The sequence below is a fragment of the Arabidopsis lyrata genome (genome assembly GCF_000004255.2).
Source record: "Arabidopsis lyrata subsp. lyrata unplaced genomic scaffold ARALYscaffold_7, whole genome shotgun sequence".
In the NCBI taxonomy this organism is placed as follows: Eukaryota; Viridiplantae; Streptophyta; class Magnoliopsida; order Brassicales; family Brassicaceae; genus Arabidopsis; species Arabidopsis lyrata.
Genome location: NW_003302549.1, coordinates 3,263,039 through 3,287,149, shown reverse-complemented (window position 1 = coordinate 3,287,149; position 24,111 = coordinate 3,263,039). Strand labels below are relative to the sequence as shown.

General features: G+C 37.8%; 6 protein-coding genes and 1 long non-coding RNA gene across 7 annotated transcripts; 4 read left to right on the top strand and 3 right to left on the bottom strand.

Moving 5' to 3' along the window:
* The first annotated feature begins 70 nt into the window (after positions 1 to 70).
* On the top strand, positions 71 to 2,869 carry LOC9303256 (protein WEAK CHLOROPLAST MOVEMENT UNDER BLUE LIGHT-like 1). The gene is made up of 2 exons (XM_002869170.2): positions 71 to 911; positions 995 to 2,869. The coding sequence occupies exons 1-2, from the start codon at positions 378 to 380 to the stop codon at positions 2,792 to 2,794; spliced, it is 2,334 nt and encodes a 777-aa protein (XP_002869216.1). The 5' UTR covers positions 71 to 377; the 3' UTR covers positions 2,795 to 2,869.
* Positions 2,870 to 3,009: 140 nt separating this feature from the next.
* On the bottom strand, positions 3,010 to 5,579 carry LOC9305287 (protein CYPRO4). The gene is made up of 2 exons (XM_002867137.2): positions 3,785 to 5,579; positions 3,010 to 3,530 (listed from the first exon to the last, which is right to left on the bottom strand). The coding sequence occupies exons 1-2, from the start codon at positions 5,432 to 5,434 to the stop codon at positions 3,249 to 3,251; spliced, it is 1,932 nt and encodes a 643-aa protein (XP_002867183.1). The 5' UTR covers positions 5,435 to 5,579; the 3' UTR covers positions 3,010 to 3,248.
* A 1,935-nt stretch (positions 5,580 to 7,514) lies between these two features.
* Positions 7,515 to 9,895, top strand: LOC9305286 (signal peptide peptidase-like 1). Its single transcript, XM_002869169.2, has 4 exons — positions 7,515 to 7,653; positions 8,172 to 9,081; positions 9,199 to 9,399; positions 9,625 to 9,895. Exons 2-4 carry the CDS (start codon positions 8,284 to 8,286, stop codon positions 9,742 to 9,744), a joined length of 1,119 nt encoding a protein of 372 aa, XP_002869215.1. The 5' UTR covers positions 7,515 to 7,653; positions 8,172 to 8,283; the 3' UTR covers positions 9,745 to 9,895.
* Positions 9,896 to 10,034: 139 nt separating this feature from the next.
* LOC110226679 lies at positions 10,035 to 11,014 on the bottom strand. The gene is made up of 3 exons (XR_002330614.1): positions 10,805 to 11,014; positions 10,614 to 10,680; positions 10,035 to 10,518 (listed from the first exon to the last, which is right to left on the bottom strand). It is a non-coding gene; the product is annotated as an uncharacterized LOC110226679 (long non-coding RNA).
* Positions 11,015 to 12,632: 1,618 nt separating this feature from the next.
* LOC9303255 (peroxidase 47) lies at positions 12,633 to 14,563 on the top strand. Its single transcript, XM_002869168.2, has 4 exons — positions 12,633 to 13,014; positions 13,125 to 13,313; positions 13,411 to 13,573; positions 13,977 to 14,563. The coding sequence occupies exons 1-4, from the start codon at positions 12,769 to 12,771 to the stop codon at positions 14,354 to 14,356; spliced, it is 978 nt and encodes a 325-aa protein (XP_002869214.1). The 5' UTR covers positions 12,633 to 12,768; the 3' UTR covers positions 14,357 to 14,563.
* A 414-nt stretch (positions 14,564 to 14,977) lies between these two features.
* LOC9305285 (BRASSINOSTEROID INSENSITIVE 1-associated receptor kinase 1) lies at positions 14,978 to 19,513 on the bottom strand. The gene is made up of 11 exons (XM_021017409.1): positions 18,950 to 19,513; positions 18,536 to 18,668; positions 18,379 to 18,450; positions 18,034 to 18,177; positions 17,363 to 17,434; positions 17,185 to 17,256; positions 17,031 to 17,107; positions 16,785 to 16,916; positions 16,365 to 16,706; positions 15,615 to 16,009; positions 14,978 to 15,521 (listed from the first exon to the last, which is right to left on the bottom strand). Exons 1-11 carry the CDS (start codon positions 19,032 to 19,034, stop codon positions 15,198 to 15,200), a joined length of 1,848 nt encoding a protein of 615 aa, XP_020873068.1. The 5' UTR covers positions 19,035 to 19,513; the 3' UTR covers positions 14,978 to 15,197.
* A 527-nt stretch (positions 19,514 to 20,040) lies between these two features.
* Positions 20,041 to 23,786, top strand: LOC9303254 (probable polygalacturonase). Its single transcript, XM_002869167.2, has 5 exons — positions 20,041 to 20,975; positions 21,771 to 21,891; positions 22,367 to 22,541; positions 22,632 to 22,702; positions 22,919 to 23,786. The coding sequence occupies exons 1-5, from the start codon at positions 20,553 to 20,555 to the stop codon at positions 23,554 to 23,556; spliced, it is 1,428 nt and encodes a 475-aa protein (XP_002869213.1). The 5' UTR covers positions 20,041 to 20,552; the 3' UTR covers positions 23,557 to 23,786.
* The last annotated feature ends 325 nt before the right edge of the window (positions 23,787 to 24,111 follow it).

The window sequence follows — 24,111 nt, the reverse complement described above, 5'->3', positions numbered from 1 at the left end:
TGGGAATTACGTCGATCAAAATGTCTGTCTCCTGTTATATGATCTGGTCTGTAATTTCAATTATGTCACAAAACATCACATTAAAACTCTCAAAATGAATAATGGATAAAGTATAGGAACTAAAAAAAAAAAACAAAGCAAAAATTACGGAGGGAAAAGAGAAAAAGAGAGGTGTTCATATGCTGTGTGTTCCGGGGTTGTCTCTATTCTAAAAACAGACTTTCCAATTGTGTACCTCTCTTTTCATGTCTTCTTAATCGGAAAATCAATAATTCTCTTCTACTTTCTTCATTTTTCCTTTCTCTTGTAAGTCTCTTTTCATTGATTCTATCTTTTGGTGGTGATCTTCGTTTTAGAGTTTCTCTTGCTTTCCTCCAATGGAGGATTTGAAAACAACAGATGCAGTATCTCCTCCAGAAGATTCTAGTGTTATTAGTAATGGTCGCATAATAGAGCCTGAGTTGCATCAGCCTCAAGCAATACCAACAAAACTAGAGAATAATGACGAAGAAAATGGGAAAATTTATATGGATGACACTTTTTTACCTTCCACTTTATCAAACTCTCAAGTAGAAGAAACACAAGATTCTTCTACTACTCCTACTTTTGTTTCTCCCTCTGCTGAGATTGTTCTGCCTCGCGTAAACACCAAGTATGAAGCAGAGGGTACAACAAGAAATGCAGTGTCTCCAAGATCTCTGTATTCCCCTAGAAGCATTGGATCTCCAAGAGCACTCCTATCTCCAAGGTTTGCAGGATCATCATCACCATTGAGCAATGGAACACCCAGAAGTATGGATTCTTTCAGAGACTCTATTGATACAGCATCACCTTTTGAATCTGTCAAAGAAGCTGTCTCCAAATTTGGGGGAATTACTGATTGGAAAGCACATAGAATGAAAGTATTAGAGGTATATTTACTTATGTATGTATATATCTCTGACTTCTTTGCCTTTGTAGTGGCCAAGAGTTGTGCTCACTGTTTTCGTTGCAGCGACGCAATTTTGTGGAACAAGAGCTCGACAAGATCCAGGAGGAGATTCCTGAGTACAAAAAGAAAGCAGAGATGGTCGAGATGTCAAAAATGCTAGCGGTTGAGGAGCTAGAGAGTACAAAGAGACTCATAGAAGAGTTGAAGCTTAATCTTGACAAAGCTGAAACAGAAGAAAAACAGGCAAAGCAGGACTCTGAGCTGGCCAAGCTGAGAGTTCAAGAGATGGAACAAGGAATTGCTGATGAAGTGAGTGTTGCAGCTAAAGCACAGCTTGAAGTGGCTCAAGCAAGACATACATCTGCAATTTCAGAACTAGAATCTGTCAAGGAAGAGCTACAAAATCTGCAAAAGGAGTATGATGATTTAGTAAAAGAGAAAGAGTTGGCAGTGAAGGAAGCAGAAGAAGCTGTTTTGGCTTCTAAAGAAGTTGAGAGGAAAGTTGAAGAACTCACTATAGAGTTGATAGCTACAAAGGAGTCACTAGAATGTGCGCATTCTTCTCATTTGGAGGCGGAAGAACATAAGATTGGAGCAGCCATGTTGCGTGATCAGGAAACTCACCGGTGGGAGAAGGAACTAAAGCAAGCAGAAGAAGAACTCCAAAGACTTAAGCAACATATAGTTTCTACAAATGAACTACAAGTGAAACTTGAATTTGCTTCAGCATTGCTGCTTGATTTAAAGAAAGAACTGGCTGATCATATGGAATCATCCAAGTTAAAGCAGGAAACGGGTGAGTCAGTAACAAACACTGAGATTTCATTACAGGAAAAGACTACAGATATACAAAAAGCTGTTGCTTCTGCAAAGAAAGAACTCGAAGAAGTGAATGCAAATGTGGAGAAAGCAACTTCTGAAGTGAATTCCTTAAAGGTAGCATTCTCTTCCTTGAGATTGGAAATTGAGAAAGAGAAATCAGCACTTGACTCACTAAAACAAAGAGAAGGGATGGCATCGGTAACGGTTGCTTCTTTAGAAGCTGAGATCGACATAACGAGGTGCGAAATAGCTTTGGTTAAGTCCAAGGAAAAAGAAGCCAGAGAGGAAATGGTGGAGCTACCAAAGCAACTGCAACAAGCAAGTCAAGAGGCTGATGAAGCAAAATCATTCGCTGAACTTGCTCGTGAAGAGCTGCGAAAGTCTCAAGAAGAAGCAGAGCAAGCAAAGGCTGGAGCAAGTACAATGGAGAGCAGATTATTTGCAGCTCAGAAAGAAATTGAGGCTATTAAAGCTTCAGAGAGGCTTGCATTAGCTGCCATAAAGGCCTTGCAAGAGAGCGAATCTAGTTCAAAGGACAACGCTGTTGATTCTCCAAGAACCGTAACACTGACAATAGAGGAGTACTATGAGCTTAGCAAACGTGCTCACGAGGCTGAAGAAGCCGCCAATGCAAGAGTTGCAGCAGCGGTTTCTGAGATCGAAGAAGCCAAAGAAACAGAAAACAGAACCTTGGAGAAGTTGGAAGAAGTTAACAAAGAGATGGTTTCGAGAAAGGAAACACTTGCAGGAGCAATGGAGAAGGCTGAGAAGGCTAAAGAAGGGAAGTTGGGTGTAGAACAAGAACTGAGAAAATGGAGGGAAGAAAGTGAAAAAAAGAGAAAGAATGGTGATAATAATGGAGTGAACATAGAAAAGAGTCATGGAAAAAGCATTCAGGGGTCCAAGGAGAAAGAAGCTGAGACTAATGAGTCAAACGTAACAGAAACAAATCCAATTCCACAGGCAAATCCTGTAAAGAAAAAGAAGAAACTTTTCCCAAGATTTTTTATGTTCTTGATGAAGAAAAAGTCACATAAGTGAGTTCGATATGAAGAATTTGATTGTGTAAAAGTCTATAAATGTTAATCTATACTATAAAAGAAGAGCTAAAGCTTCCTTAGTTTCCAAAGATGTCTGAAACAATATATGAACCCAACAAGATCAATGTTTGTTTCTGTGATGAATCAGAGAATACACATTTGTTGAACACTAGCTTTGGCGCAAATTAGTGTCCTTGAATAAAAACTAGGCAGAAATTGGATAAGCGTTCTTCATGATACATCTTCCAACATAGCTTTTTTCAAGAAAACGAAAAAACAAAACGTCTACAATACGACCAAACATCTTAAAAGTCAAAGCCAGACCAAAGTAGTTTAGCAACATTGCTAGATGTCGTTTCTCTGAATACAGCCAGAACAATGGAATTTCACATGGTTACAAATAGACTAGAATTTAAATTAAAAGAGCTAGTGGTCCGGTCCATCACTTGCTTGTTTCATCGCTTGCTGGATAAGCTAAAAGAGCTTACTTTCATGGGAGTTGCAATGACCAAAGGCGCTTCAGGTGAACCGGAAATTGCAAAGTTGTCATTCATGAAGCGACTGTCCACGATAGATTCATTTCGCAGGACTATCTTGTAGCAGTAGCATTTCTTCAGCCCTTCTTGATCATGGTAGCATTCATGAGATCCATTCTTCACTTGCTGAAAGTTCCATATCACACTGAACTTTCCAACGGTTGATACCACATGACGCTCCTGTTTCCCATCCTCTGTGACCTATATATCAAAATTTTCAACAAGAAAAGATTAGATAAAAAGAGTCAGGAATCAATAGATAATTCAACAGTAGTAAAAGTTCCTTTATCAAAAATCAAGGTTGAAACACAAGGCAACTGAGGAACACTATAGTTCAAATTCCAGAAAATTCTTAGACTTCAATATTATATGCACTACTATGAGCAAAACATGAAAAATTTCAAGAATGTCACTTTGTCAGCACGAATATAAACTGCAACTAGAGTTTTGCTTACCCAAGAAAACTGAGCATTGCGGAACTTGTTGTCAGATCCAGCTAAATGTGCATCAAGAGGCCTCAACTTAAGCAACCTTGGTGCGGCAATCTTATTTCCCATGCGACCCTCGAAGCCAGTCTTTGTTTTGCCACTTTTGTCAGTAAAAAGGGTACAGATAACAATCAAGTATGTGTCAGTTGTACCAACAATCCATTTCCCATCGAATGTAGCATCCACATGAGTTACAGGTGCACCAAGTCCAGGGAAAGCCGTCTTTGCCTGCCTCATAGTGTTGCTAGAGTAGAGTCTAATCTTGCCATCAAGAGAGCCAACAACAATTGAGCCATCACCAGTAGTTGCAAAGCACTGAAAGTTAGTCCCTCTAGAAAACTGATGCCCCTGTGCCCAGTTCAAGACTGGAGTATTCGCAGTAGCAAGATCCTGAACCATCCCATACCGGTCACGCATATCCCACCTGCAAAGCCTATTGTTATCCAGACCGAGAAACGTTGACGCAGATGGGTCCAATTGAGCACCTTTACCATCGTTAGTAATGTCACTCATAGAGATATCCACTCCATCTTTCTCAAACTTCCACTCTGAAATAACCTTCCCGGTTTCAATGTCAAGCTGATGGATTCCTCGTGAATGAGGCGTTTGGCTCATAGGACTCATGAGCAGCATGTTAGTCTCAGCTCTCATGAGAAGAGCCTTCTTCGGTGCTGATGAATGAGCCCGACCATAACCAGGCTCAAAGTTAACACAAACACCTTTCCCTTGAATCCCCTGCCTCATGTTCTTGAAAACCTGAATACCAGAATCTCCAACAAGAAAGCTATTATCTAAAGCACCTAGAGCTAAGCTGTGTATGCCCTCACTTGTAGCTTCTTCAAAAGCCTCAGTCAAATCCTGTGTATCTCTCGCCGGGGTTGCAGATCCTCCTCCTGGGCTTTGAAGCAAAATATCATCAGCATCTTCCCACATGGAATCATCAGCAGCCTCAGGATTAGCCCACCCAATGAAATCTTTCCCATAGATTTTTGCCTTATTGGCCTCATTAAACTCAACCCCATGATTGTTCTCAAACAAGCAATTGTTATAGCTGCTTACAAAAACCGAAAAATCTTCACTGCTGGCGAATTTCATAGCCCAAACAGCTTTAGCAACGAAGTCAACACGGCGTTGATCTTTATAAGCCTTCAATTGCATTTCATCTGAAACCTTTTCACGGATCTTGCTTCCGACTTTCAAAATCCACCATTCGTTTTCCACATCTCCATTCTCATCGTCGTCTTCATCATCTTCATCTCCTTTGTTAGTCTTAACGAAACAATAAGCAGTCAGTTTCTCAGCTGTGACCCATTTGGCTTTAGGAGTGTTTCCATTGATGTAACGAAAAAGCCGAGCTGAGTTCTGAGTAGACGGGGCTTCCGTCGATTGGTATTTCAGCTTCAGAGCTTGGAGTTTTGCCTCAACGTCGTCAAGTGATGATGAAGGAGCTTTAGGCCGGAGACGACGAGCGGAGGAAGAAATGCCTAACGTATGGTCCCTCGAGTCCTGGAACGTCTCTTCCTCTTCTTCTCCGTCTCTTCCTTCTTCATATTCTTCATATTCATCCTCGTCTGAAGAACAGATCTCCAGATCTTCATGACTGTGGGTTGCTCCCATATCGAAGAATCCTGGAAATGGAAAGAGCTAGAGAGAATCTGAGATAACGGCAATGAGATTATTCAAATGAAGGTGGGAAGTTGAAGAAGGAAGAAGAAGAGCGTTAGTTTGAATTTTGAAAATTAGGGTTTTTCAAAAGCATGTGTTGCTGTTCCCCTTTAGACAGATTGAAAGTTAACTGGCTATAGCCAGTAAAAGCGGATCTGTAAGTACTTTCAAATACCGGCTACAGCCCGTTGAAATTTCGATGTTTTTTTTTTTTTTCTCAAGGTGTAACTTTATTTATCATTCAAAAGAACCATACATGGAATGCCAAACACTTGTTTAGCCTCACACATTCTACTCGATTACATATTCTGTGATTTGCATTGTGAAACTTTTAATAATCTCAAACCACATAAGAGAGCAGTTGGAACACTACAAACGGTATCAATAGTGCTTCAGCTTGATGATCTGATAAGAAAGGGCCATATGAAAACCAACCATAGTCTTGAAAACATTTCAGCAACTGGTGGTGGTGCTCAAGAGAGATTAACTCAATATCTCCATTTTCAACCCTTCATAACACTGCATTCCATCTGTTTTTGTTTTACCAAACTAAGAACCTAAGCTTTTAAACGATCCTAGCAAGCTCAAAAGAAACATATCAAACTAACAAGGAACTCATGAAAAGAGGAAACCCAGCAAAAATTTTAACTAAAAATAAAATACTAAAAAGGGCAAAACTAAATCTCTCACTTAACCCCGTCCTAGAAACATTTACACTTAACGCGCGACCCAGCGGAACCATGAGTGCAATCTAATCATACCCGAAACTTCTACTAGAGCCTCAACCACTGAGATCCTAAAGCTTGAAAGAAAATTAACCACAGAGCAAGACAAAGATCGAATACTAGCTAAGAACTTATGACCCTAAAAGGCTAAAACAAACCAACTAAACAAAGTAAACAAAAGAAAGGCCTTAATAAAATACACAAGTGGCCCAGAAGATAGATATGGTCAAACGATGAAAGCATGATTAAATGAACACGTGGAAAGAAACTATATCACCCTTTGAAGATGACGCCATTGAAGCCACGTGTAAGCATATCCTTCACTCAAACAATGACTCTTTGGAGTCGCTCGGGAAGAAAGATTCCGAGCACCGGTAATCTACGTCGGAGAAGTATCCGATCATCTGTGAGCAACATCGAAGAGAATTCACCCGAGACTGTAACTAATCCAAATATCCAATTCGTCTAAACTTCTCGAGTTCATCTTAAATTAGTGAAGAAAACTTAAACTGAGACGAGATCAGTAAACCGCCATGCTTCACCAAGCAAAACTCAACACCTTCAAATTCACCATATTTTTGTCTCTTCTTTAAATCGACATCAAAATATCACTGGATCTACATCTGATTTCCAAATAGATGAAGATCTCCATCGTTAAATTGAAGAAAACAGAAATCAGGTGGACATGATCTACATAAACGCATAAACTCTGCTTGATCTTGTTCTCTAGACATCTTTGTTTTATGTTCATGCCAAACTTCACCAGAATCACCTTGTCTACTTCTGAATCCAAAGTTGGACACACCGGAAGAACAAAACCAAAAACACGACAGCGGGATAGTCGTACCATAAGCGAGATAAACCGGACAACGCCGGAGGTAAACGAAAGCTAGCCATCGTCGCTAGAAAAGCCGATCGATGCTAGATGTAAAGCCGACCAAACACCGCTTTATAAGCCGGATTATGTCGGACGTAAAGCCGGATTTCATACCGGACGGCAAAAACATGTTTTGATGCTTTCTCTCTCTTAGAGAGAGAAAAGAGAATTTCGATGTTTGGTTCATTCAAATTCAAAATAGAAATGATTTTTAAGAAGTACGGTTATGTTGTTTTTTTAAGATCAAGCAGAAATTTTTGAACAAAAAAAACGAGAATTTGGCCAAAAAAAAATTTACAATGGAGATGCTGTTACCTCGTCATAAATACGCTGTCGTTTTTACTCGTTATTACAATACATTATCGTTTTGTTGATATCGTAATAATAATAATACGTTAGCTAATGCACACTTTTTAATTAATACTATATGTTTTTCAATTTTATAGAAAAGTTTGGTCCTTTACTCGGAGAGACTGATATGGGACAGACGATCCAACCTCGCGCCTGAAACCTAGATCCCAATTCTCCGTTTCGACCTCTGTCTCTCCTCCGTCGTTAGGGTTTCTCAGGTGAGAGTCTCTGCTTCTCCTCTTTTCCGTCTTAATCTAATTTCGCTGTAAATTGGTTTCTGCAATCTCTACTTTTCTTCTCTTTCAGCTGAGAAGACGAATTAATATCTTAATCGAATTACCAGTTCTCAAAGTTTTGTGTCCGTTGAGAACAACAAATTCCTCGAAATTGATTCATTGATTGAAATTCCAACTTGATTTTTGATTTCTGGGTTTCTTATTAAAATGTAGACAGACACTTGGAGAGCTTAGTTTCCTTAACTATAATCTGGTCATAAACAATTTGAGATTTACCTTGCTTCTTAAAGAACTCAACTTTAGCTTGAGGTCTGTTTTGTAATAGACATATGTACATATTAGTTTAGTAACCATGTCTTGTGGATTATTTATCTTTGTTGATGTCCCTGTATTGTTGTAAACAGCAATCACCCTTGTTTTGTAAATCTTGTAAAAACTTAAGCTTTTTGGCTTGAAGGTGGCTTACATGAGTTTTGTTGGTGTGAATTTATCTTTTACAGGTTCACATCTGTTGGAAACTTATTGCAACGTCCAACGGATTTCATATATTCGCTTATATGCGTACGAGGCTTGGGGGATTTTTATATAATTCGAAGGAACTCTTATCTTATCATGGAGACTCTATGGACTCTTTTGTATCTGCTAGAACCTGCTCCAGCTACTCTCATTGTCACAGCTGTCACCGTGACATTTGCATCAGCTTTCCGTGCACTTAACTACGGGAAAGAGATGGAGAGAAATCGTGACTTCTCTGAAGCATCCATTACACTAGATAGCTCTCAGGCCTTGATGATCCCAGTTATGAGCTCTTGCAGTTTGCTTCTCATGTTCTATTTGTTCTCATCTGTTTCTCAGCTCCTGACCGCGTTTACAGCCATCGCCTCTGTTTCATCTCTCTTCTATTGGTTATCACCATATGCTCTATATATGAAGACGCAGCTTGGTCTGTCTGATCCCTTTGTTTCACGCTGCTGCTCCAAATCATTTACAAGAATCCAAGGATTGCTACTTGTGGCTTGTGCCATGACAGTTGTGGCATGGCTCATCTCTGGCCATTGGGTGTTGAACAATTTGCTTGGAATCTCCATTTGTATAGCGTTTGTCAGCCATGTTCGTCTGCCCAATATCAAAATATGTGCAATGCTCCTCGTGTGTCTCTTTGTATATGACATATTCTGGGTTTTCTTCTCTGAGAGATTCTTTGGTGCTAACGTTATGGTGGCCGTGGCAACCCAGCAAGCCTCAAACCCAGTTCACACAGTAGCTAACAGTTTGAATCTACCTGGACTGCAATTGATCACAAAGAAACTCGAACTGCCTGTGAAAATTGTGTTTCCTCGGAACCTATTGGGCGGTGTGGTGCCCGGTGTGAGTGCCTCAGATTTCATGATGCTTGGTCTTGGTGACATGGTACACACTAAACCCTTCTCTGATTTTAGGATTGGTATGTCGTTGTATGTGTACCAGACTATAGTGACCAGGAAAGAAAAAAATATGTTGTTTTAATTAACTGTTTTGTTGTTCCAGGCTATCCCTGCAATGCTTTTGGCTTTGGTCCTCTGTTTTGACCATCGAAAAACTAGAGATGTGGTGAATATCTTTGATCTAAAATCTTCCAAGGGACACAAATACATATGGTATGCACTTCCCGGATATGCCATTGGCTTGGTGGCGGCTCTAGCTGCAGGTGTCTTGACTCATTCACCTCAGCCAGCTCTACTTTATCTGGTAATATATCTCCATCTTTTTAACTTCTTTGTTCCTCTTGGCCTAACATCAAAAGTATATATTCTACTACATGTATTTGTGCACAACCGATATCAAACTTGATTTTACCGAAATTTTGTTGATAGAACCTTTCTAGTCTCAGTCCAATGTTTTTATGAGATTGATCAGTGTGAAGTATAGTGAGATTATGATGTTTAATCTGTTTTCGATGCGGTGTATACACAGGTACCATCTACGTTAGGACCGGTGATCTTCATGTCATGGCGGAGAAAGGATCTTGCGGAGCTGTGGGAAGGACCTGCATTATCCAATCCCATTGAGAAATCTCATGAAATAGAGATCTGAGTTTATTATATCAATCAAGATTATTCAGAAGCCTAAAACATAATACATAAAACAAAGACGTTTAGTAGGAGCGATATCAAATCAAGAGTTCTTGTATTCTTAAGTTAACAACAAAAAAAAAAAATGGTCACCAAAGAGAGATGTTGTCTTATATCCCTCATTATTTTTGGCGTTACACATACCTTACATACAACCGAAAACATTCAAAGGAAGAAAAACATAAACAATTAAGTTCTTTAAATCTTTTCTTATTAGAAGAGAGACCAATACTTAAAAACGTAGACGAATAATAACCAGTAATCTGATAGACTCTTGTTGGGCCTCAAATATTTATGTAAACTTTTTGTGGAGCTTTTAGTATAGTCCATGTATGGTTTTGGTTATGTATAATAAAATATTACACGTAAAAAATAAAAATAAAATCATTGAGCATAGAAATATTAACCAGATGAAGAATAACTAACAATATAACATCATAAGCCCGTGCACGTGATGATGAACTATGAAGCTTGAGTATTAAAGAGGCGATTAAAATACAAGCTGGAGAAGCTTCAGATGACTCTTCTTCACGTGAAGAAGACGATTCCATGAATGTTCTAATCAAAACCCCTTCCTTCACAACCCCTGCAACATCCACAGCGGCGTCTCGGCCGCCGTAGTGAAGCAAGTTTCTGATTTTAATTGCTTATTTTATACAATTAAGAATCGAGATACCAAGACTACCGATGTAAGCATATCTCGTTCTCGTATGGATTGCAGTTCTCTTTGGAACTCCTGTTTGGATTTTTAAAAAAATGAACATGTGAGGGAGCAAAGTACTATAAACCAATGAAACCTGACTGAGAGCAAAAACAGGCGAAATCACTAACCTTATCAACATTTTAGCACTTCATATGAACCTGCAAGACAGTATCTGCTGGAATCGGGTATATGAATCTATACACAATGTGTACAAGTGGATGATGATTCTAATCAGTGATTTTGGTAGTTGTGCATATATGTGTTCAGTTGTGCATTCGAAGAGAGACTGATATGGAGACAAAGAGAAAAGATAACAGACCTCATCAATCAATAAGATTGAGCCATCACTACTTCTTCCAAACTCATACTTTATGTCCACCAGTATCAGTCCATGTTCCATGGCAACCCGCTGAAGCAAGCATGCTCTAATAAAAATCTATTAGACCATCCAATAAAGCACAACATTTGAATATTGAAGCCAACAAAATATATCAAGAAAATGATTTCTTGTGGTCTGCAATTTAGAAATTATGAATTTTCTTCTCTTATCAAGATCAAGAAATACCTTGATAACCACAGCAACGAAATATGTGAGTGGACCTTGTTGATGTTTCCGTCGTGGATTTAGGGATGCAGATAGCGACCAAGTTATATACTCAATCTCACAAACGTGCTGGGTTTGTTAAAATAGGCTTCTGGGCGTTTTGGTTATGTTTCTGGATTATCCATTATTATGTTATAATGCAAAATATCAAGATGGGCCTATATAAATTTAAGAAGTCCAAGATGATGATATAAGAGTATTACGTGGAAGAGGGAATGATTTTTACTGGACTAAAACGATGAGCTGTATTATTGTTATAATTTTATTGGACAAATATTTTAATGATGTGTCATGCTGAGAATATCTGAAAAAACTGAATGGAGAGACTCTTATTAATTTTATTGTATTGATAATATATGTTAAAATTTATAGTGTGTAACCATTTAGTCAATTACACAAATTTAGTAATAATATATATTAAGCTTTATATAAACTAGTGAGGAAATCTGTAAAAAATATACATATAAGAATTTTCAGAGTAGACCCTATATGTCAAAGTGAAGTGTATAACACTTAAATCTTAATAGCCGAGTTTTAACAAAAAAAAAAACATCTCCGAGATCAACTATGTTTTGTCTTCATCAGATAAGGAAGTGGAAGAATGTACCACTACAAATTCCGCGTAGGAAGCACTCAGTTATAAAAGTGAAACTGACATGCGATTACATTAAAAATACCAAACTCGCTTGTCCATTTTTATTGATATTGCTTGCTAATGGAAGCCAGCTACATGTCCGCTTTCTTGTTTGACTTTCTTTCTTTTCTCTTTGAGTTCTCTTCAATAATAGAAGATCCATTTTATGTTTTGCTTATTGTGAGTAGTCGTGAATCAAGTCGCCATTATCTTATTCTGCACTAATATTATATATTTCTAGATTTCAAGAATGTTGACAAGTTCTAGAACGCCATCCACAGTTCCAAAAAATCCAGCTAGTTTCTATATTCCACATAAAAAGTTCATCTAATTTTCTGTTCAGACAAATATATACTTTATCTGAAACAAAATGGAACATCAAACTCCACAACCAAAATTCTCTGTTCAAATCTTAAGGAAAACGGCAGAATTTACGGAATCTAGTGTTTAGTTGGGTTTGAGATTTCTCAATCTCCATATATGTGCTAAAAACACCTATGATTATATTGGTTAAGCTTTTCTTCTGTAATAATTAGTTATAAACTCTCTATGAAATTCACATTCATATATATATATATATATATATATATATATATGAAATTTAAAACTTTAATTGAAAACTTGGTCAGCTATAGTAAGCGTGAGGTCTAATTATTAAATAATAATAACATTTTTTGTGGACAAAGAGAATTCGGGTTTTGGCAAAGGAAAGAAATGGTCATATGTGTCAACACTACGTGCCAGTTTTCATGCAATAACATGCAAATATTAGGTCAGCCACTAGGAATAGAATAAGTTGAATAGTTTTTTTACGATGATAAGCGGGAACTGGGAAGGCACAATAGATGACCACTATCCCAAACTTTAATCTGCTTTCAACTCAATGTGGGACCAACCAATACACAATTATATGTATTCCATATATGTTCCAACCACTCCAATACGAATTACGAAGCAAGCGTGTCTGAGGGCGACTTCTTACTATATATATATTAGCGATTAGCGATATACATAGTGAAGCTGCTTAATTAAGCTGATCATTATCATGTTGACAAGATTTAAGATACAAAACAATAAGATGGTTGGGGCAAATTTAGTGAGCATGATTCTGTTGATGCATGCCATTGTTGGGTTTCCTTTTCATGCGAGGGGCTTAAGTATGACTTACTACATGATGAGCTGTCCTTTCGCCGAACAGATTGTGAAGAACAGTGTTAACAATGCTCTTCAAGCCGATCCCACTTTAGCCGCTGGTCTTATCCGTATGTTGTTCCATGACTGTTTCATAGAGGTGCGTAACGTTTTCTCTGTTTCATTGATTTTAAGTTCTAATTAATGGTGTCTTTTACGTAGAAATCCCCTAAAATTAGTTTTTTTTTTTTTCTTTCTTTCTATACTAAGGGATGTGACGCGTCGATTCTTCTAGATTCTACAAAAGACAACACTGCGGAAAAGGATTCTCCTGCGAATCTGAGTCTACGTGGCTACGAGATTATCGATGATGCAAAACAGAAAATCGAGAATAGATGTCCAGGAGTTGTATCTTGCGCTGATATTGTTGCCATGGCTGCTAGAGATGCTGTCTTTTGGGTAATTAATTAAGCTGATCAAGATTTTGAATCTTCTGTAATTATATGAAAGATGATTAATTTGTGTATTTAATCTAATGAGTAATTGAAATTGTTAGGCTGGTGGTCCATATTATGATATACCAAAAGGAAGGTTTGATGGTAAAAGATCGAAAATCGAAGATACAAGAAATCTACCTTCACCTTTTCTCAATGCCTCTCAACTAATTCAAACTTTTGGCCAACGTGGTTTCACTCCACAAGATGTTGTTGCTCTCTCTGGTGAGTCTTTGCAATACTCTTGCATTCTATATATATGTGTGTGTATTATTGTGTGTAATAAATCTCTATATATCCACTAGGTATTACCTCTATAAAGGAAAAAAAAAATGGTAAAAAAAAATTATAACTGTTTAATTGGTTTCAAAGTTTTTTTCTTGCTATTTTTTTTTTTCACTTAATTTACTTCATCGGCCCCATTATCAGTAGTTCTGGAGAATAAATTTGTTTCATTTTTCTCTTTTCTTCTTTAGCAATAAAATATTTTATTAGTTTCTATAATACTATAAAATCAGATAATTGATTCACATCACTTGGAATGAAATCCATGTAATATGTTTATCAAGACAGTGAATGCTCCACATTCTAATTTGGTTTTAACTTAATAATTTGTGGGGATATATAGGAGCACATACCCTAGGAGTTGCACGATGCTCCTCCTTCAAGGCTAGACTTACCGTCCCAGACTCTTCATTAGACTCGACTTTTGCAAACACTCTCTCTAAAACTTGCAGCGCGGGTGACAATGCAGAGCAACCCTTTGATGCTACGCGCAACGATTTCGACAATGCTTACTTCAATGCGCTTCAGATGAAATCAGGAGTCCTCTTTTCGGACCAAACCTTATTCAACACACCAAGGACCAGGAATCTTGTTAATGGCTATGCCCTTAACCAAGCGAAGTTCTTCTTTGATTTCCAACAGGCCATGCGCAAGATGAGCAATCTTGACGTTAAACTTGGCTCTCAAGGTGAAATTCGTCAAAATTGTCGGAGTATTAATTAGCCTAGGCCATATCTATTTACGATTTTTGTATTTATGCTCCCACCTTTAATTAATAATTTCTCTACTCTTATCATAAATATGAAGAATGATGAATCTCCTAGGCTAGCTACCATGTAAAATTTGTGTACTATCGTAATATGCAGTTGTATACACTTATTGCTTGTGGTTAAAAAACGTAATAAATATATTTGGTGATCTTGTATTTAATTTGATTGCATTTTCTTGTCCAATTGATGTTCTTGTCTACTTGATTTATCCACTAGGTTAATCTTGTTGGTTCCTCACGCCTACGGTTTTTGAATTTTTTTATTTGCTAACATAAACACTTCTTCGCCTACGTAATTATTGGTGACTCAAATGGTGGTTATGCGACCATATGATATATGACGTTCTATTGCCATGAATCTAAGAACTTTTGCTTGCATTATTTGGTAAAGGCCAAAGACTCTTTTTTCATTTGAACAATCTCCGGATCTATAAATCACAAGATGAACGGGTCTTAAAATGTCTAAAACAATATAAACGTGTAGTATTATTAACATGTCAACATAGTGTAACCAAGAAACGTAAGAAGAGAAACCTGACGCACGGTGAAAATGAACAATTGATGGGATACAAAAGTGTGAATTAAGTCGCAACAATCCTCAAGTACCTAGAGACATGTTTGGGTTTTAGCTTTCAACAACATTCAAATTCTTTTTCATATAACACTTACAAACCCAATCAGATCCTCATGTATTCACTTAAGAACCAACCAATAATATGGAGCAGCAGAAACTAAAGCCCTCATTAAATACAGAAATAAAATAAAAAATACAGAAAAAGCATTCGTGTTCGGATATTATCTTGGACCCGAGGGGTACTCGTTTTCGATCTGGGAAGTGGAATCACCAATGATCCAGCCAGATACGGCTGGATGATGGGTTGGGTAGTTGAAATCTTGTCTGAACATTTCCTCCTTTTGCCACTCTTCCCATCTCTCAGCTAAACCATCTCCTTCAAGCATTCTTACAACTTCAGACATTTTGGGTCTTTCCATTGGTGAACTCTGAGTGCAGAGCAGAGCCACTTGAATCAGCTGCTCCACTTCTTCGTCTATGTAATTCCCCTGAAGATCAACATCTACTAGTGCTTCCAATTTCTTCTCTTTTAACAACCCTTTCACCTGTCATAGGGTACAACCCATAATTAACAACATATAGAGGCAACACAGATCATGAACTATACAAGTGGGAAACACATATATGTATATATATACCCAGTCTAGTAACATGACATCATCATCATTTGCAAGGCGAGCAAGATCGAAAGCCCTTTGTCCAGTGATAAGCTCAAGAAGCATGACTCCATACCCAAAGACATCGGTTTTCTCTGATGATTTTCCTGTAGAAAGGTACTCAGGGGCTATATGACCAATTGTACCACGCACTGCGGTTGTCACGTGTGTGTCTTTGTAGTCCATGAGTTTTGCAAGTCCAAAATCCCCAACCACGGCTTCAAACTCTTCATCCAATAAAATATTTGCAGCTTTCACATCTCGATGAATAATCTTTGGGTCACAATGATCATGTAAATATGCAAGCCCTCTTGCAGATCCCAACGCAATACGCTGTCTCTTTGGCCAATCAAGTGGTGGCTGGGACTCAGGACGTTCTAAGGAGAAAATAAATATAAGATTACTACAGATTCAACACTTATGAAAATCAGTTTCCCTAGTCAGTTGGCTTAAGCAGAGCTACGTCTACTACCTTCCAGCCAATCCCTCTCCCTATGATGTAAACTTGAATAATTCAAAATACCGTATTACCATCAAAATTCAGAATATCATTTTTTCCTAAAAGTTATTAGTTTCTGAATGTTGCCCTGCCAACTAGAAGGCAGATGAATTTTGGTAAGCCCAACTAAGAAACATAGAGCACTCCAAGGATGGATAGATAAAAAGGAACCTATTGGAAGGAAATATTGCAGTGATAGAGAGGCAAAGAAAACAGCAGAAGATGAGAGATACCTCTTAAACAGGAGGCAACACTTCCATTAGCCATGTAGGGATAAACAAGCAATCTTTCGGTTGGAGTCATGCAAAATCCACGAAGCCGAAGCAAGTTTCTGTGAACCGCCATACTAATCATCTCAACCTCGGTCTGGAACTGCAGTTCACCACCTTGGGTGCGCTCCTCTTTTAGCCTTTTAACCGCCACTAAAGTACCATCAGCTAACCGTCCTTTATAAACTTTACCAAAACCACCTCTACCCAATATGTTTCTGTTGCTAAAATTATCCGAAGCAACTTGTAGTTCACGCAATGAAAACCTCTTGAGTTGTCCTAAATGAACCTCTGGGTCCTCTTCAGCTGCAAAAAGATGGTAATTAAAGAAAAATTAGCAAGAGAAGTGTCAATGAGGAAACAGGTATAGCAAGTTTAGCTAACCTGGTACATCAAAGAAGTGGTCCTGTGGTTTTTTCCTTCGCCACCAAGCAAGTGCAATGGCCGGAACAGCAAATAGAAGTGCAGCACCTGCAGCAACTCCTCCCGCAATCGCTCCAGTAATTCTATTACTCCCTGCAAGAATGATATGAACAATCTCTTTCTTAATACATAATGGATCGGCTTTAAATGTTTACTTATTCAGTTGAATAACATTTCAAAGACAAAGACATATACAAAAGGAAAAACCTGCAGGTGATGGCGGTGTAGGAGAGATAGGAGGCGGCGGAGATGCAGGAAGGGGAGTCAACTTGGTGTTGGCAAAACTGCAGATAATTTCAAATAATTAATCAATCATTCTGACATGTCCACCAAGATTTAAAATGAGACCAGGAAGCAAAACCTGATAGGTGTGAAAAGTGAAAAGGAACCATTAACAGGAATATCTCCAGTGAGACCATTATTTGAGAGATCCCTGCATAATAAGATGATATCATTTTCTGACTTAATGCCAAGATTGGCCAAACAATAATCCGAAACATGATCACAGAGGAATTAGAGGGAGATAAAATTACACTCACAGAACTTGCAGCGTCAGGACAGCAGTCAGAGACCTTGGAATTTCTCCAGATAAGCTATTGTTATTAAGACGCCTAACCACCAATAGAAAAAGACCATGTCACGAATAAGTGAAAACATGACCAGTAATGAGTTTATAGTGACGAAAGTAAATCAAAAATACAAACTTTTAAAGACTTTGTAAGACTAGGGGTTGTTCTAAAATCTCATTCAACAGATATGAAGCTGATTGAAAAATAAAGTATATTATCCTAATTAGCGACTTACTACATTAGATGCGTTCACTCTCTGGATTTACAGAGCACTTACAAATTAATCAGCAACAATAGGGTTTAGCGCTTAAAGCCTAAGGCAGAAGACTGTGAATTCAGAACATTGTGTTGCTCCAGTGAAAATAAGAGAACACAAGGATAAAGTTCTGATTCCTTTTATGAAAGCTCATAATTAAAATAGAACATATAATACAACATCCTAGTCTCCAAGAGAAAACCTTTTCATTTAGTAAAATAACGTTGCATCTATTTGGCCACACTACTTTCTGACTCCTACAAATGTAACACGTTGTACGAATAGCTTTTTAAGGAAGACAAACACGATAAAGGAAACTGAAGGCAATAATTAGGCTGCTTATTAAAAACGTATTAAAAGAAGAGAGTTGAATATGGGTGCATACAAGAAACGGAGTTTCTTAAGTCGGCCGAGAGTTGATGGGATAGGACCGCTTAAATTGTTCAAGTAAAGATCCAAGCTCACCAATTCCGTCAAATTTCCAAGCTGCTCTGGGATTGTCCCAGTAATGTTATTGCTATAAAGCTCCCTGCATAACAGGTTCTTTAATATTAATTTCTACATAAGATCGGAAAGATATAACTACTTCACCAATAATCTATGATAATGCAAAATTATGCAGTTATTTGGAACATTGCCACATTTTTTTACATCCCACATAGGTACAGATGAATCAACGACAGGAGTATCAAAAGCTAGAAGACGGCCTTTTAAAGAAAAGATGACTTACAAGTACTGCAAGTTTGGAAGCTGACCAAGTTGCATTACGAGCTGTCCAGATAGATTCGCATTGCCAAGGTCACTGAGCAAACATGAAGCTCAAGTAAATTCTCTACAGTAGATGCAAAAATACGAATCATATTGGCTAGATACAGAAAGAAACTTACACACGTGTAACGCTATTATCGCTATTGCAAGTAACATGAAACCATGTACATGGAGTGACAAGAGTCGCATCCCAGCTTTGAAGCACCTTGTTAGGGTCAGCTAAACTGTTTTTCAGTGCACTCAGAGCATCACCTACAATAAACCAAAGAAAATATCAAATTCCTGGCAAACTTTGCAATCATCAAGGGTCACGAGAATACAACATCACTGAATCAGTCGAAACAGATATAAAAACGTAACCCAATATAACTCTCAAGTCAACACCGCAAAACAAGCAACAGATAAGTTAAAAATGCTTTCTTTAGGCGAGAACAAGCCTAAACTAATCGAAGTAGTGAACAAAGGACTTGTGGCGTCAACTAATAAATTGGAAAGAATGAAAAATGAAAGAGAATGAGAGAGAAAGGGGAAACCTTCGGCGTTGCCCGAGACTCTGAGAACCAAATCCAAAACGAGAATCAACCAAAAGAAGTAAGGGATCATCAATCTTCGTTCCATTTTATCCTTAGAGATTAAAAAGAAACCCTAGAACTCTCCCTCATGAGAGAAAATCCATCATTGGTAAAAGGGATCTGGAATCCTCGATTAAGCTAACTACCACACAAGGAAACCCCAAGATGATGAAATTAGAAGAGAAAAGCCCTCAACGCGTATTCATCCGTTGACTTAATTTGAAGAGAAAAGAAGAAGAAAAAAACCCTCAAATCGATTAATCGAGGAAATCAAAAAGCAAAAGCTCAGCTAGATTTTCCGATTAGAAGAAACGCCGAGATCGCTGACCGTTGACTACTTTGCTGAGAAGAGAGAAAACTGAGATAAGAGAAAACGAAAGAGGAAGAAGATATTTCCTGAAAATATACTAAAAAAGGGTCGCAAACACAGAGAGAGAGAGAAGAGAGAAACCAAGTTTATCGGAGAGGAAGGAAGACGAATTTAATTTAAGATATGGATTTTACTGGGTTGAGTTGTTTGTACAGTGAAATTAAAAATGACTTTTAAGATTGAGAAAACGACAAAAAGGATGATGACGTGGAGGAGCATTTCAAAGCCTTTTTTAGAGCTGGTCAAAGTCCAAGGCGCACGACTTCATTCGGAATCATGTTCGTTATGTTCGCCGTATCATCCATCCATCCATCATATGACATAGATAAAACCAGTTATGATTACTGATAGTGACCATCATCATAATCCTCATCATCGGCCCAGCTCTGTTTTTTCGGGCTTTTATTATTTACTGGGCTTGGGCTTGCTACTATAGCAAGTTCGTTTATTCCAAGGATGAAACAAAAGCTTTAAACGATAACAAGATTATATATATATATATATATATATATATATATATATATATAAAATCCAATCTATTGAAAATATAAGCTGAATAATGAGTAATCCATCTGGTCCAATGATTTCAATAAAGTAAAAAAATCACATACGGACATATTTGTTGCCAGCAATAAAATACGGACATATACATTAGTTTGTCATTAAAGAAAAAACAAAAAAAGACAGAACAACCATTGAGTACAGTAGGCTATTTTAAAAGGCCCATTTAGATTAAAAGACTTGGAGAAGTCTGACGAGATTGTAACGCTTCCCAATCCTTCCCACCCGTGATTGAATCCATATCATCGTCTTCTTCTTTATATATAAACAAATATATATATATTTGTGAAGGAAGACTTTCACTTTCTCCTTCAAACTTTGGCTTTTGTCCCCCTTGCCAATTCACATGCACCATCCATATATTTCACGACATCTCTGTGTCTGTATCCAATCTATATTTTTATTAACATCTTTTTCTATTTATATACATAAAAGAGATTGTCGAATTTTCGAGGTAAGGTATCTATATATCGACTATCTATCTTCCTCCATCTTTGTTTGTAATCATTGCCGCACACATGCAAATTCTCTCCAACCATCTAAAAGTCCCACTTTAGTATTCTTCTGTTTGTATTTTATCTGCTTCTTCATGGGCTTTTGAGTTTTCTCTCTGTTTCCAAAAAAAAAAAAACAATGGAATCGGAGAAGAATCCCACCACAGTATTGAGCGCCATTACAAGACCTTCGTGCGCGTTTCTTCTCCTTGTTTTCACTGCCTTAGCGATTCTCTCTCTCCAAATCTCTTCCAATTCTTTTATCCCTATCTGGATCCCGACTTCTCAATATCACGACCCGGTTACCTGCTCCGGGTTTTTCAACCATGACCCGTTCCCGAACCGGAAAGTTATGTCGATTACCGATTTCGGCGGCGTAGGAGACGGCAAAACGTCGAACACGGAGGCTTTCCGCCGCGCCGTACGGCACCTTGAAGGTTTTGCGGCCGAGGGTGGGGCCCAGCTCAATGTCCCGATGGGCACGTGGCTCTCTGGAAGCTTCAACCTCACCAGCAATTTCACGCTCTTTCTCCAACGCGGCGCTGTCATTTTGGGATCCAAGGTTATATTATATATCCCAATCCTGAATTCTACAACAAATTGTTAAAGTTTTCTTCTTTTTTTTGGGTTATGAACAGTTTCAAGAGAATTCAATTGGTTAATAATGTCTGTTGATTGCTCTGTGAGAATCCAAAAATTGGGTTTGTGATTGCTTTTTGATTTGTGGGTTCATAAAGTTTTGTTGGTAAACACTAGTATATTGATTACGCTGGTTTACAAGAAAAAAAAAAAAAAAACACTATATTGATTACGCTAATCACGGTCAGTGGTTAAAATGGACCCACCATTGTTTGATACAGCACAAAAGCTGTTAAGTTTTTAGTGGAGATAGTCTTAGTAGTGGAAATCTGGATTTGCATATCAAGAATCAGTGTTTTGCTTGAATTATGTACCAACACTTGTTAATTTCGGATTGACTTGTTCAATGAATGTGATTTTGATGTCAATAGTAGCTGTAACAAAAAAAAAAAAAAAAAGTCAACCATTTTTATATGATCAGATTCCAAGATGATGAGTTAGATGTATAGCCAACTTTTGTCTGAAGCATGTTCATGTACGAATTAGATCTATCAGATTACTAGTGTTGTCTCCTAATTTATATTAAATTCTTACTGAGTTTTGCTGTCAAGTTAGGATTTTGATTTTAAAGTTTGTCTGCTAGTGTTTTAGCACATGTTCATGGTCATGTAAACTCAAAAGTCATCTGTACTTATAGACACTTTGGAACTCTGTTTTTTTTTTTTTTTTTATCAGTTACAATATTGATATTTTTTTGTCTGGGATTATGGTTTGATAGGACCTAGACGAATGGCCAATAGTAGAGCCATTGCCTTCTTATGGAAGAGGCAGAGAGAGACCTGGTGGTAGACACATTAGCCTCATTCATGGAGACAACCTCACTAATGTTGTCATTACAGGTACTTTGCTCTTTCATTCATCGACAATATGCTTTTCTTCATTCGTTAGCTGGAGCTTGTTTAAATTGTTGGGTTTTATTGAACAATTTTGGCATGCTTTCTCTGTTTTTGTTAAGAATATTACTGCAGTCTTTCTGTTTCCTTGACAAAAACTAAAATTCTGGAATCCAATCCAGTATCCGAGTATGTGGTGTTTGCTTAATGCTTCTCAATTCTTGGTAATCTGATAAGCATCAGAGGAGGATAGATATCAGCAAGAAACCAAGTGGAAACAAAAACAGTTTGAGAATAGAGATAATTTCAGACATTTTGCTCTCATTGTTTTTGGTATTTCCTTTTTAGGCTCCAGAATTAACTTCTTGGCTTTTCGGTTTATTTTTCTCCTTGATTTAGTGTCTGTACTTTGATTCTCTGTGAGGAACAAAGTAAAATCAGTTTCTTATTCTAATCACACCTAAACTAAAAAAATTTGTAGGAGAAAATGGGACAATTGATGGACAGGGGAAGATGTGGTGGGAGTTATGGTGGAACAGAACATTGGTGCATACGAGAGGCCATCTTATTGAACTCAAGAACTGTCATAATATTCTCATCTCTAACCTCACTTTGCTCAATTCTCCTTTCTGGACAATCCATCCTGTTTATTGCAGGTTCTTAATTACTTCCAACTATTTTTCTTGCGTTGATACTGTGTTACAAGTGTGCATGGTTCGATGACCTCTGGAACTTTTGTTTTGCAGTAATGTTGTTATTAGAAATATGACCATCCTTGCTCCGATAAATGCTCCTAACACCGATGGTATAGATCCAGGTAAATTCTCTGTTCTGTATTACCCTTATCTTGTGTCTACTTTGTAACACCCTTGGTTAGGCTTTGATTGTATCAAATTGAGGTCTACAGATACCCTTTATCTATCAGTTTTTGAAACGATCAAAGCGTAAATATAAAGGAAAACGCAAACGAAAAACAAACAATAGATGCTTTAGAGTTACATACAATATCTTATTTCTATGACTAATATTGCAGACTCAAGCACCAATGTCTGCATTGAGGACTGTTACATCGAAAGTGGTGATGATCTTATAGCTGTAAAGAGCGGGTGGGACCAGTATGGAATGGCCGTGGCACGTCCGAGTTCAAACATCGTAATCCGAAGGATCTCCGGTACTACTCGCACTTGTTCAGGAGTTGGAATAGGCAGTGAGATGTCTGGTGGGATTTTCAACATAACAGTTGAAGATATTCACGTCTGGGATTCTGCGGCCGGGCTCCGCATAAAAACAGATAAAGGGAGAGGCGGGTACATTTCGAATATCACCTTTAATAATGTGTTATTGGAGAAAGTGAAAGTTCCGATTAGATTCAGCAGTGGCTCAAATGATCACTCGGACGACAAATGGGATCCGAAAGCTCTTCCGAGAGTAAAAGGGATTTACATTAGCAATGTTGTGAGTCTGAATTCAAGAAAGGCCCCTATGTTGCTCGGTGTTGAAGGCACTTCGTTTCAAGACGTATGCTTAAGGAATGTTACGCTTCTCGGGTTACCGCAGACCGAGAAATGGAAATGCAAGGATGTTTCAGGGTATGCGAGTGACGTTTTTCCTCTGTCATGTCCACAGTTGTTGCAGAAGAAAGGTTCAATATCTCAGTGTTCATATAGATGAGGTTTGAGCAAGTTTTTTTGGGTAAAGGTAGGAGGAGGCCATGAGTTCGATCAAGTTTTTTTTGAGTGAAGATTCATGGTCACTTTAAAAAATGTTAATCTTGGTTTTTCTTTTCACAATTTTTTTTGTTCTTGTTTGTGAATCTTGATTCTTTTTATACAAACATTGTGTAACGAAATATACTTTGAATTATTCCACAAAGATTTTTTGCTTATTGATTTTTACCGTCATTGTCTTCCACGCCGTTTGTATTTATTTCACCCACTACAAAAATTATTGCATTTAGGTGCATGATAGCGCCGTCGTTGGTCAATAGATTAGTTTTTCTACAAAACGTAACGAGTTACATCTTCTAATGAAAATTTTAAGGCATATGCCGTCGTTTTTTGTATATAGCTAATTGGATTTGTTTACTTGAGAACAGTAAAACCTCTTTGCGCTTTTTCTTTTTGTCTTCTTGGGGGAGGGGGAGGGTTAAATCTCTTTGTTATGAAACTTAAGATGTTCAGATACACACCTCATAGTTGAACAATTGTGTTAACTATATATATATTG